The 13,223-nt window shown below is 43.0% G+C and overlaps 1 protein-coding gene and 2 non-coding genes across 22 annotated transcripts in view; all 3 read left to right on the top strand.

Moving 5' to 3' along the window:
* The window catches only part of CHD8 (chromodomain helicase DNA binding protein 8), a 67,990-nt gene that overhangs the window by 48,968 nt on the left and 5,799 nt on the right, over positions 1-13,223 (top strand). For 13 of the 20 annotated variants that reach the window (XM_015453538.4, XM_073996903.1, XM_015453532.4 and 10 more), the window contains 19 exons: positions 1,113-1,323; positions 1,558-1,753; positions 2,267-2,434; positions 2,634-2,813; positions 3,265-3,375; positions 3,708-3,904; positions 4,163-4,362; positions 4,444-4,624; positions 4,707-4,796; positions 5,074-5,177; positions 6,826-6,955; positions 8,851-8,926; positions 9,386-9,440; positions 9,619-9,826; positions 10,244-10,452; positions 10,537-11,256; positions 11,479-11,627; positions 12,241-12,543; positions 13,108-13,221. In XM_015453538.4, coding sequence (XP_015309024.2) covers positions 1,113-1,323; positions 1,558-1,753; positions 2,267-2,434; positions 2,634-2,813; positions 3,265-3,375; positions 3,708-3,904; positions 4,163-4,362; positions 4,444-4,624; positions 4,707-4,796; positions 5,074-5,177; positions 6,826-6,955; positions 8,851-8,926; positions 9,386-9,440; positions 9,619-9,826; positions 10,244-10,452; positions 10,537-11,256; positions 11,479-11,627; positions 12,241-12,543; positions 13,108-13,221 — 3,602 coding nt within the window. Of the gene's footprint in view, positions 1-1,112; positions 1,324-1,557; positions 1,754-2,266; positions 2,435-2,633; positions 2,814-3,264; positions 3,376-3,707; positions 3,905-4,162; positions 4,363-4,443; positions 4,625-4,706; positions 4,797-5,073; positions 5,178-6,825; positions 6,956-8,850; positions 8,927-9,385; positions 9,441-9,618; positions 9,827-10,243; positions 10,453-10,536; positions 11,257-11,478; positions 11,628-12,240; positions 12,544-12,978; positions 13,222-13,223 lie in introns of all 20 variants that reach the window. The other 7 variants (XM_073996906.1, XM_073996904.1, XM_015453535.4 and 4 more) reach the window with 3 other exon arrangements.
* Positions 7,377-7,486, top strand: LOC123574981 (small nucleolar RNA U6-53/MBII-28). Its single transcript, XR_006700154.1, has one exon. It is a non-coding gene; the product is annotated as a small nucleolar RNA U6-53/MBII-28 (small nucleolar RNA).
* Positions 12,801-12,904, top strand: LOC123574983 (small nucleolar RNA U6-53/MBII-28). The gene has a single exon (XR_006700155.1). It is a non-coding gene; the product is annotated as a small nucleolar RNA U6-53/MBII-28 (small nucleolar RNA).

The raw sequence follows: 13,223 nt of genomic DNA, 5'->3' as shown, positions 1-13,223 counted from the left end.
AATAGTATTTGCTGTTTAGAATTTCATGAATAAAAACTCAGGTTAGCCACACAGTGGCATGTACCTATAGTCCCAGCTACTTAGGAGGCTGAGGCAGGAGGATTACTTGAGCGCATGAGTTTGAAGCTAGCCCTGTCTCAAAAAAAAAAAAATCTCAAGTTACTGTGTTCCTTGGATAAATGTCCTCATCCACCCTCCATTTTGCTGTTTCTGTCTCTTTTTTGGGTGCTGGTAGTGTGTTCCATCTTAGTCCTTGTCCACATATTTACATCTTTTTTTACCCAATTATCATAGGCCTGCCTTACTTGGCATATTTTGTATGACACAACGAAGGATGATTTAAATTTTTTATTTTTATTTTTATTTTTTTTTTGAGATGGAGTTTCACTCTTGTCACCCAGGCTGGAGTGCAGTGGTGTGATCTCGGCTCACTGCAACCTCTGCCTCCCGGGTTCAAGCAATTCTCCTGCCTCAGCCTCCCAAGTAACAGGGATTACAGGCGCCCACTACCACGCCTGGCTAATTTTTTGTATTTTTAGTAGAGACAGGGTTTCGCCACATGGGGCAGGCTGGTCTCGAACTCTTGACATCAGGTGATCTACCTGCCTCAGCCTCCCAAAGTGCTGGGATTACAGGCGTGAACCACCGAGACCAACTGATTTTTTTTTTTTTAAACACAGAGTCTTGCTTTGTCGCCCAGGCTGGAGTGCAGTGGTGCGATCTAAGCTCACTGCAAACACCACCTCCCGGATTCAAGCGATTCTCCTGCCTCAGCCTCCTGAGTAGCTGGAACTACAGGCCTCTGCCACCACACCTAGCTAATTTTTGTATTTTTAGTAGTGACGGGGTTTCACCATGTTGACCAGACTGGTCTCGAACTCCTGACCTCAAGTGATCCATCCACCTGCCTCGGCCTCCCAAAGTGTTGGGATTACAGGCGTGAGCCACCATACCCAGCCGATTTAAGATCTTTTGGTGCTGAAATTCTGTGTGTGAGAAACGTTGGTCTAAAGTTAAATTATATTTTTTTCCCTTTGCTTTCTTGATTAAATAGACTACAACCTTAATATGGCTCACTGGATCTCAATTTAACTTGATTTTTCTTTTGGCAGGTGCTGAAGAAAAAATCCTAACAGAATTCCGTGAAGCTTGCCATATTATACCTCATGACTTTCATCTGCAGGCCATGGTGCGTTCAGCTGGCAAACTGGTTCTTATTGACAAGTTACTTCCAAAACTTAAAGCTGGTGGCCATAAAGTTCTGATCTTCTCTCAGATGGTACGCTGCCTAGACATCCTAGAGGATTATTTAATCCAGAGGAGGTAAGAAAAGGGTCATCCTAGCCTGTGGTTACTCTGTCCTCATAAAGCAGCAAAAAGTAGGAGGGCCTGAGTTTAATTAGAGTTGACGAATTGCAATAACAGGAGTTTTTAAGATTCTCACTCTCAACTTGGGTTTTTGACCAGCTTTGATATGGGAGTACTGGTATTGATCCTAGCCTGCTGTTTCGGTCTCCACTTCTGCTTAGCCACTTATATTTTTTTTTCTGTGAACAGGTACTTATATGAACGCATTGATGGGCGAGTTAGAGGAAACCTTCGACAGGCTGCCATTGACCGCTTCAGCAAACCTGACTCAGACCGCTTTGTCTTCTTACTGTGTACCCGGGCTGGTGGACTTGGTATTAATCTTACAGCTGCTGATACCTGCATCATCTTTGATTCAGACTGGAATCCACAAAATGACCTGCAGGTAAAGGAATTCATTGTCTTAGGGAGTAACTACCTAACTTGGGAGATTTTTCAACAAGAATGGGATCTTTTAGAAAGGACTTTCAGAGAGTTTGGAATTGTTTCCTTAGTTAAGGGTGGCAGTTAGTTCAGGGAATCAGCAAACGTTTTCTGTAAAGGACAAGATAGTAAATGTTTTAGGCTTTGTGAGCCATCGATTCTCTGTTGAAACTGCTCACCTCCAAATCCTGTAGCACAGAAACAGCCATAGATAATATGTAAATGAATGGGTGGTCCCACCTGTGTCCCCATTGAACTTTATTTATAAAAACAGATGTCCACGCAGACTTTAGTGTGCTGACACCTGGTCTACATAATATGGTGATAATTTCATCTTGAAATTGACTCTTGGTTTTGAGTTTATCTCATGGCTGCTCTATAGAGGTGAAAGAGTCATAAATCGGTATTTTGTATCCTTTCCCCTGCTAATTTTATGGTATCTTTCTTCTTTCCTTTCATTTTTATTTTAAACCAGGCCCAGGCACGATGTCATCGAATTGGGCAGAGCAAAGCTGTGAAGGTGTACCGCCTCATCACTCGTAATTCCTACGAGAGAGAGATGTTTGATAAGGCTAGCCTCAAGTTGGGATTGGATAAAGCTGTGCTTCAATCCATGAGTGGTCGGGATGGCAACATTACTGGAGTGAGTCTTCTTAGTTTATAGATGAGTTTGTAGTGAGTCATTGTGATAGAGGAAAACAAAAGCTGTTTTTACACAGGGATTTGACTACCTTATTTGGATTCTTAATTATTATTTCTTAAAATGTAATAGATAAAATATTATGGCATGGTTAGATATTATTCTGTTGATAGTCTTTTCATCTTTCTATTGGTTTTTACAGATCCAACAGTTCTCTAAGAAGGAGATTGAAGATCTTTTAAGAAAAGGAGCATATGCAGCCATCATGGAGGAAGATGATGAAGGCTCCAAGTTTTGTGAAGAGGACATCGACCAGATCTTGTTAAGACGAACTACAACCATCACCATTGAATCTGAAGGAAAAGGTTCCACCTTTGCCAAGGCATGTTCTGTCTGTGCCAGAGGCTAGAAAGGCAGAGATAGAGACTGGAATCTCTAGGATTTAATTATGTTTTTATGCTGGGGATGGTGGCTTATGCCTATAATCCCAGCACTTTGGGAGGCTGAGGCGGGCAGATCATTTGAGGTCAGGAGTTTGAGACCCAGCCTGCCCAACATGGTGAAACCTTGTCTCTACCAAAAATACAAAAATCAGCCAGGAATGGTGGCATGTGCCTGTAGTCCCAGCTACTCAGGAGGCTGAGGCAGGAGAATCACTTGAACCTGGGAGGTGGAGGTTGCAGTGAGCTGAGATTGTGCCACTGCACTCCAGCCTGGGCGACAGAGCAAGACTGTCTCAAAAAAAAAAAAAAAAAGTTTTTAAAACATAGTTGCTGATTTTGCACCACTTAAAAAAAAAAGTCAGCTTTACCTCTACATTTGTTTTTCTCTAGGCAAGCTTTGTTGCTTCTGAAAATAGGACAGATATTTCTTTGGATGACCCCAACTTTTGGCAAAAGTGGGCCAAAAAGGCTGACCTAGACATGGATCTGCTCAACAGCAAGGTGAGTTTCTTCTTTTAGGGAGGAAGTATTGCAGAAGACTACACTTCTTTCAGGAGTGTTTACAGCTGCTCTTGATTATTTGATGCTAATTGTTGTTTATGATGGTGTATTGTATACAAGGGCTGTTGTGGATACTTTCGGCCTAGGAGGCCCCAGAAAAGTAGTTGCTTTCTGAATAATTTTGCTTTCTGTAGATTATTTTACATGTCATTTTAAAAAATCTCTGAGTATCTACACGTTACATTCAAGGTTATTGTAGTCCACAATTGTCTTATTCTTTTCCCATGAGCAAATCAGGAAGAGAATTACTTCTCCTTCTGTTCTCTTCATAGAATAATTTGGTAATTGACACACCTAGAGTACGAAAACAGACGCGCCACTTCAGCACTCTGAAAGATGATGACCTGGTAGAATTCTCTGATTTGGAAAGTGAGGATGATGAGCGGCCTCGCTCCCGCAGACATGACCGTCATCATGCCTATGGGCGCACTGACTGCTTTCGGGTGGAAAAGCATCTCCTGGTATATGGGTAAGACCCCACCTTACCATTAGAGGCAGTACATACTGCATCTCCATCCTGATACTCTCTGTTTGCCTTTCAAATTGGGGGCTCTGATTAGTGAAGGGATCATGTGAAAAAATATTTGCCTTGGAGGGAGTTTTTTCTGTTCATTCTGTTACTATGTTTTTTAAGCTCTTCGTTTCACACCTTTTCAGAGACATGATTCTGAGGGGCAGGGGACTATCATTTCTCAGAAAAATGTTAATGTAGTTTTATGTTTTTTAGTTGGGGACGATGGCGAGATATTTTATCTCATGGACGCTTCAAGCGGCGTATGACTGAACGAGATGTGGAGACCATTTGTCGGGCCATTCTTGTGTACTGTCTTCTACACTACCGTGGGGATGAAAATATTAAAGGCTTCATCTGGGACTTGATTAGCCCAGCCGAAAATGGCAAGACAAAAGAATTGCAGAATCATTCAGGTAATTATCAACTCTTTACTTTATGTTTTTCTATAGGTTAATCTAATCCTTTTCAGGTCCAAGGGTTTTTCTCAATCCAAGTCTTTGATGTCTCCCCTTTCCCAGGTCTATCTATCCCTGTGCCTCGTGGACGCAAAGGAAAAAAAGTCAAGTCACAAAGCACTTTCGATATCCATAAAGCAGATTGGATCCGGAAATATAACCCTGACACTTTGTTCCAAGATGAAAGTTATAAGAAGCACTTGAAACATCAGTGTAACAAGTAAGCATAGAATTTAGCAGACATTTTCCACCTCAAACTTTCTACACTGTTACTGAGCCAACTCTTCCTCGTTCCCTTCTAGGGTACTGTTGCGGGTACGAATGCTATACTACCTGAGGCAGGAGGTTATTGGAGACCAAGCAGAAAAGGTGTTAGGGGGTGCCATTGCCAGGTAAAATTCTGCTATATTTTTTTTTAATTTATGCCCTGTCTTATTTGAGGAAAGATTGGTTTGCTTATTTCATTTTATGCTATCTTTGGGATACCTGATAATTTAAATCTATATATCAGGTCTTTAACCCTATACTTGACACTAGTGGGAGGAAATAGGGTAGATGCATGAGTATTTAAATTCATGGATACAGGAAGATACCTATAATAACCTTTGCAAGGATTCTCACTTTAATTTCCTGCATTTCTGTGCTGACTCTGCCCTCTTATACCTTTAGTGAGATTGACATATGGTTCCCAGTAGTGGATCAATTGGAGGTTCCAACAACATGGTGGGACAGTGAGGCTGACAAGTCGCTGCTCATTGGAGTCTTTAAACATGGTATGTACCTTCTCCTATTCTACTCCTTTCATACTGAAGATTTATGTTCACAGATGAAACATTTATCAAAATGCTTCTGAGAAATAACTGAGTTATCTAATTGATCTTCAATAAATTTGAGTAGGAAATTAGTTCTTAAATATCCAGAGCAAAGCAGTTAGTTCCTATAAATAGATGTTCAAGAAGGACCAGATGGATAGGTAAATCTCAAGGTAGGGAGCCTCCCATCTGTTCTCTAATCACTGTTAGCTGTGTGTTACTGCACTGTATGCTGTGGTAAGTTAGGGTCCCACGAATCAGAGCAGGTAATACACCCCAACTATTGTTAATAATAACCACACTTAATTTGTATGACTTTCCTCTGGATGCACGCTAGCATAACAATTGCAGCAGACCATCTTGTCACAGTTGTATTTCTGGGCATGTAGGCAGAGGGAGGGGTCAATAATGTCACCTCAGGGCAAAGCACCACCTGCAGGGTGGACTCTTTGTGGATGTTATAATCTGAAAGAGTGTGGCCATCCTCCAACTGTTTGCCCACAAATATCAGATGCTGCTGGTCAGGTGGGATGCCCTCCTTGTCATGGATCTTGGCTTTGACATTTTCACTGGTGTCACTGGGCTGGACCTCAAAGGTGATGGTTCTTCCTGTGAGGGTCTTTACAGAGATCTGCATGTCTGTGTCAGCTTGGCCACCTCACAGAAGAGAAAGAGCTGAAAATCTTCTATTTTCATAAATGTCCCATTTGTCTAAATGTTCAGTAGTCACTCTGATATAGGTATGAGCAGCAGTTTTTGAGTGAAATAAAAATAGAGTATAAGAAGGGAGACTGACTAGCCAAAACAAAAACACAGTGGGGGTAAGAATATTTCCTTACTCTCATAGCAGTTTTGCGTAATACCAAATCCCAGGCACTAAAAGCAGTGAGCATTAACTTTCAGCCAAGTGACTTTGTGAATTAGAATGTCTTTTTTTTAAAAGAATACTTTTGGGTTTTTTTCTATAAAATAAAAGTAATGGCACTTAGTCTACATCTTTTTTGAGACATTTAATGGGATAAATAACACTGCAGGGGCCGGGCGCGGTGGCTCACGCCTGTAATCCCAGCACTTTGGGTGGCCGAGGCAGGCAGATCAGGAGATTGAGACCATCCCGGCTAACACAGTGAAACCCCGGCTCTACTAGAAATACAAAAAAATTAGCCGGGCGTGGTGGCTGGCGCCTATAGTCCCGGCTACTCAGGAAGCTGAGGCAGGAGAATGGCGTGAAGGGCGGAGCTTGCAGTGAGCCAAGATCGTGCCACTGCACTCCAGCCTGGGCGACAGAGCAAGACTCTGTCTCAAAAAACAAATAAATAAAAATAAAATAAAAATAAATAAAACTGCAGGCAAGGCATGGTGGCTCACACCTGGAATCCCAACACTTTGGGAGCCTAAGGCTATCAATCACTAAAAACCCTTCATGATTCTAAATTGGTATAAAAATGTTAAATATAGTAATAAACCCAGTAGTTGTCCAAGATAACATTCTAACTATATTTTCCATTATGAGCAGTATAGAACATATTCTATTCCAGCAGCATATAAAGTAAGCATAAAGGCAAAACAAATCTCTCATTTTCTTCAACTATGACCCTTTTTCTTCTAGGCTATGAGAAATATAATACTATGAGGGCAGACCCAGCCTTATGTTTCCTAGAAAAGGCTGGCCGACCAGATGACAAAGCAATTGCAGCAGAACATCGAGTGTTGGATAACTTCTCTGACATAGTAGAAGGGTAAGCATTAGTATTTATTCTTTTAAAACTCTAACTTATGCTGTGATGTAACTCTAGCGTTGACTGAACCCAGTGGGATTCTTAATTGTAATTATACTCAAAAGTGATAGATCCTTAGCAAAAATAGGACGAGCATAAAGGACTCCATAAACTGCATAAACCACATGTTGCCATAAGATACATCTGAGGGTGAAAATGAATGTCACTTGTAAATGGCTTATTTGATGTTCTATTTGGTTTGGTTTACAACACTTTTCTATACAGTTGCAGTAGCTGAGAGGATAACTGGTCTCTTGAAAGATAATGGCCAGCAGCTCTTATAAGTTGCTTCTGTGGAAGAGCCTTAGGCACTTTCAGCCCTGGTTTATCATCTCCCAATGGTACCTGACACATAAAGGTACTTATTTTGCCTGAATACATGTCCCAATGATGAGTTGCCATGCTAATACTGAGCCACCAGGTAGGGCAGTGTTGCCCTGGTTTGGGTGCCAGTGAGTTTAACAAAACTTCTCACATGAAGATCTGAGGGGCATGTGAAACAGTTGGCTTAATTAATGAATACCTACCCATTCCATCATGACTGAGAGATTTCTCTTTGATGATCACACCCTCAGTTTGCCTAGTGTAGGACCCTCAGAGGAAATTGGGTTATTTTTTCATTGCAAATCATTTATGCCACCTGTCTGCTCAGAACAAAGTAATAAAAACAAAAAAGCATGAGCCATTCAAATGAAGTAATAAAAAGTAAATAGTTGGGTAGGAGGAAGAATTACATAATAAAAAGTCCTGTCAAGAAAAAGGAACTGTGTCGATCAAAGTGTTTCAAATTCAAGCAATTATGAATGGTAATTGTCAATTTCTTGTAATTATTTTTATTCCATTGGATGCTATACCAGACTGACCCAAAGTTTTGCACCTGGCCTGCCATTCCTGTGAACACGAAATTAAATACTAAGCCAGGCACTGTGGTTCATGCCTGTAATCCCAGCCCTTTGGGAGGCCACGGTGGGTGGATCACAAGGTCAGCAGTTCGAGACCAGCCTGGCCAATAAGGTGAAACCCCATCTCTACTAAAAATACAAAAAAAATTAGCCAGGAGTGGTGGTGCATGCCTGTAATCCCATCTACTCAGGAGGCCGAGGCAGGAGAAACACTTGAACCCGGGAGGCGGAGGTTGCAGTGAGCCGAGATGGCACTACTGCATTCCAGCCTGGGCAATGGAACAAGATTCCATTTCAAAAAATAAATAGATAGAATAAAATAAAATAAAATAAAGACTAGGCCAGGCTGGGATCACTTGAGCCCAAGGGTTTGAGACCAATCTGAGCAACATGGCGAAACCCCATCTCTACTAAAAATACAAAAATTGATCCTGGCTACTCAGGAGGCTAAGGCAGGAGAATTGCTTGAACTCGGGAGGCATAGGTTGCAGTGAACTGAGATCGTGCCGCTGGAATCCAGCCTGGACGACAGAGTGAGACTCCGTCTCAGGTTAGGCATGGTGGCTCACTCTTGTAATCCCAGCACTTTGGGAGGCCAAGTCGTGTGAATCACTTGAGCCCAGGAGTTTGAGATGAGCCTGGGCAATATGGCAAAACCCCACTTCTACAAAAAATATAAAAATTAGCTGGGTGTGGTGGCGCACACCGGTAGTCCCAGCTACTCAGGAGGCTGAGGGAGGAGGATCGCTTGAGTCCAGGAGGTTGAGGCTATGGTGAGCTGTGATAGGGCCATGACACTCCAGCCTGGGCGACAGAGTGAGACCCTGTCTCAAAAATAATACTAATAAAGATTATTTCATGCTAGATATACGTGTGGCTAGGTCTTCATCCTAGGTCCCCTTAGTGATAGAAGATACATTATTAACATTTTCCTGTGCCTCTGCATAATTTTAGGGTTGACTTTGATAAAGATTGTGAAGATCCTGAATATAAACCACTCCAAGGTCCCCCAAAGGACCAAGATGATGAGGTAAGGAATTCTCATTTGAGTCTCACTTTTCTCTCTTACTAGTTTTAAGTCTTCTCCCATTCTCTGAATCTTGAAGTATATTGGTTAATTTATAATACAAAGTAGAAAATGAATTATACCATTTGAGAATAGAAAGTATTAATGGAAAAGATTGTAATGCCAGTCGGGGGAGATCAGGGATAACTTTTTGGAGGAGCTGGACATTGAAGGATATTATTTGACTAATAAATTCCTGACTTCTATTATCTTCGAGTCATTAATAGGAACTGACCTTTCAGGTTCTACTTTCTTGTTCTTTTAGTTGGTTGTTACCAAGTTTTTGTGGGGTACATTTCTTTAGAAGTTTTTCTTGATCCCTTGGTGCCGTAGAAGGACACACACAAGAAAGTGATTTCAGAGTGCCAACTTCCCCCCCTTTCCCTCCCTGCTCCATCCTATTGGGTGGATCTCCTTCTCTAGGGTGATCCCTTGATGATGATGGATGAGGAGATCTCAGTGATTGATGGAGATGAAGGTAAACTTCTAGGTCAACTAGTATAATTCTGTGTGGGGTGGTGGGTTGGGGAATTATTCACTGAATTCTGTCCTATCCTGGGATTTCTAAGAGCTTTGCCTTTGGGTGGGTTAAAATACTAGTATTGCCTCTACTACCCTTGCTATACTTCCTATTCATTCTACTTTGTTTTCCACAGCCCAGGTGACCCAACAGCCAGGCCATTTATTCTGGCCTCCAGGCTCTGCCCTAACAGCTAGACTTCGGCGCCTAGTAACAGCATATCAGCGCAGCTACAAGAGAGAACAGATGAAGATAGAGGCTGCAGAACGTGGGGACCGGCGAAGGCGGCGTTGTGAAGCAGCCTTCAAGCTGAAAGAAATTGCACGGCGAGAGAAACAACAACGGTAAAATATAGCTGGGAACCTGTGCTGATCTATGTCTTCAGTTAAGGTCCCTATACTGAAAGCCATCTCAGGAAGGATTTATTTGGAATTCTCTAAAGAGGGACCATTTTTCCTGCTTTGGGTGGTTAAACCTGTAGAAATTAAAACCTCACTTGTGTACAGTAATCATTAACTCTCAGGTAGGCCTCCTGTATAGACATTCTCATTGATATTTGCCTGTGCCATTTTCCCCCTTGGCTCTGTAATTCTTACTCATTACAGAGTACCTCTCACTGCTTCTTCTGGGCCTTTCTTTTTTTTTTTTTTTTTTGCATCTACTTTCAATTTTTGTGTTTTCAGATATTCTAAAACACATTAAAAAATAACCAGTTTTCTTGTGTTCTTCTGATTATTGTTGCCCTACTTTTCCTTTTGTAGATGGACAAGGCGTGAACAAACTGATTTTTATCGAGTGGTGTCTACGTTTGGTGTGGAATATGACCCTGACACCATGCAGTTCCATTGGGATCGCTTCCGCACTTTTGCTCGACTAGACAAAAAAACAGATGAAAGCCTTACCAAGTACTTCCATGGCTTTGTGGCCATGTGCCGCCAAGTATGCCGCCTTCCCCCAGCAGCTGGAGATGGTAAGCAGGATTGCAGAGTGGGTGGGGATGGACGCCAACAGAAGCAACTCTGTTAATTTCTTCTTCTACTCCTGTCTCTTGCAGAACCCCCAGACCCTAATCTGTTCATTGAGCCCATCACTGAGGAGAGGGCCTCACGGACTCTTTACCGTATAGAATTGCTTCGGCGCTTACGGGAACAAGTTTTATGCCACCCCCTTTTGGAAGATCGACTGGCATTGTGTCAGCCTCCTGGTCCTGAATTGCCCAAATGGTGGGAGCCTGTTCGGCATGATGGGGAGCTTCTACGAGGGGCAGCCCGCCATGGGGTGAGCCAAACAGACTGCAACATCATGCAGGACCCAGACTTCTCTTTTCTGGCTGCCCGTATGAATTATATGCAGAACCATCAAGCAGGAGCACCAGCTCCATCCTTGTCACGCTGCTCTACTCCACTGCTGCACCAGCAGTATACCTCACGCACTGCCTCACCATTGCCCCTGCGCCCAGATGCTCCTGTTGAAAAGTCACCCGAGGAGACAGCTGCCCAGGTCCCCAGTCTGGAGAGTCTGACTTTAAAGCTAGAGCATGAGGTGGTGGCCAGGAGCCGACCAACCCCACAAGACTATGAGATGCGAGTAGCCCCCTCTGATACTACCCCTCTGGTTTCTCGGAGTGTTCCACCAGTCAAACTGGAGGATGAGGATGATTCAGACTCTGAGCTGGACTTGAGCAAGCTGTCACCATCATCTTCTTCTTCCTCATCCTCATCCAGCTCCAGCTCCAGCACTGATGAGAGTGAGGACGAGAAGGAAGAGAAGCTAAGTGAGTGCATGCGACAGGCTGTTGGCCCTCTTCCGTTTCCCCCTCTCTTCTCTTTCCCTTTTCGAAATGCATCCTCTTGAGAGAGGTTTTGATTTTGATTTGATAAAATGTTAAAAGAGACCTGTTATTCTTTAGGCCTTTATTCAAAGCGCATATAATATCATTACCATATGACATTATTCTTCCATCTTTTCTCACACATTCTGTGGGATCTCTTACCAGCTGACCAGTCCCGCTCAAAGCTCTATGATGAAGAGAGTCTCCTGTCCCTCACTATGTCCCAAGATGGGTTCCCAAATGAAGATGGAGAACAAATGACCCCTGAGCTTCTGCTACTGCAAGAAAGACAAAGAGCCTCTGAGTGGCCCAAGGTAACAAACAGCCTCATCCCTGGACATGTAGAGTCCAGAAATACAGTGTAACATTATATCCAGGGAACAAGGAACATATGGTTCTGGTTTTTTTTGTTTGTTTGTTTGTTTGTTTTTTTGAGATGGCGTCTCGCTCTGTCGCCTGGGCTGGAGTACAGTGGCCGAATCTCAGCTCACTGCAAGCTCCGCCTCCTGGGTTTACGCCATTCTCCTGCCTCAGCCTCCCAAGTAGCTGGGACTACAGGCGCCCGCCACCACGCCCAGCTAGCTTTTTGTATTTTTTAGTAGAGACGGGGTTTCACCAAGTTAGCCAGGATGGTCTCGATCTCCTGACCTCGTGATCCGCCCGTCTCGGCCTCCCAAAGTGCTGGGATTACAGGCATGAGCCACCGCGCCCGGCCTGGTTCTGGTTTTTTAAAATTGTGTTTATTGCTGCATTTTTTTTTTCCCAGGAAACTTCCCAGTCAACTTAGGAATCTTAATAGTATTAACTTCCTCCTTTCTGCCTTATGATTTTTACCCATCCTGGTAGTGATGGCGCTGTTGAGTATCACAGGATCACACAGCTAGTACTCAGACTCTTAAAATGGTATTTCTTTCTTTCCCCATTCAGGATCGTGTCCTGATAAACCGTATTGACCTCGTCTGCCAGGCCGTACTCTCAGGGAAGTGGCCTTCTAGCCGTAGGAGCCAGGAAATGGTAACAGGAGGAATTCTGGGGCCAGGCAACCACTTGCTAGACAGTCCCTCATTGACTCCTGGAGAATATGGTGACTCTCCAGTCCCCACACCACGAAGTAGTAGTGCAGCTTCCATGGCAGAGGAGGAAGCATCCGCAGTCACCACAGCGGCAGCCCAGTTCACCAAACTTCGCCGAGGCATCGATGAAAAGGAGTTTACAGTTCAAATCAAAGATGTAAGCTCAGCATATGGGCATTGGGAAGTGGGGAAGGAGGCTGGAATCCTTGCTGTAACTAATTTTACTAATAGGTTACTAAACTCATTTGGTTAGCTAATTTTAAAAATGAGAACACAGAGCTTACAAAGATCTATTTAGGAAGAGTCATTTTTCCTGGTTGTTTTCCTTATTGAACCCTATTGATTATTAATCCTATTAATATTCAACAATAAAAAGTTTCTTAAATTAGTATGTTTAGAAATAGCAGGATTTTGCCCCTGTGATGAATTGCCATGCTAATACGGAGACACCAGGTAGGGAGTTTTACCCTGCATTGGGTGTTGTTGAAATAAACTCTTTCTCGTAAATGCTGAGGGGCACTAGGTGAAGAAGTGAAATCTTTCTAAGGAAAAAGTGTATATGTTTTCTTGTATTTCTAATTTTACCCTTTAGTCAGATGGCCTTCCTTCTCACCATCGTTGGGCAAGAGGATGATTTATAGCCCACATCCCTCAAAGCTTAATCTTTACTTTGAAAAACATGTACCATATGATGTCTTGAGTGGGTGGCTTGTGTTCCTAGGAGGAAGGATTGAAGTTAACATTCCAGAAGCACAAGTTGATGGCGAATGGAGTAATGGGAGATGGACATCCACTGTTTCATAAGAAGAAGGGGAACAGAAAGAAGCTGGTAGAGGT

The sequence above is a fragment of the Macaca fascicularis genome, chromosome 7 (assembly GCF_037993035.2).
Source record: "Macaca fascicularis isolate 582-1 chromosome 7, T2T-MFA8v1.1".
In the NCBI taxonomy this organism is placed as follows: Eukaryota; Metazoa; Chordata; class Mammalia; order Primates; family Cercopithecidae; genus Macaca; species Macaca fascicularis.
This window is presented reverse-complemented; position numbering and strand designations above follow the sequence as displayed.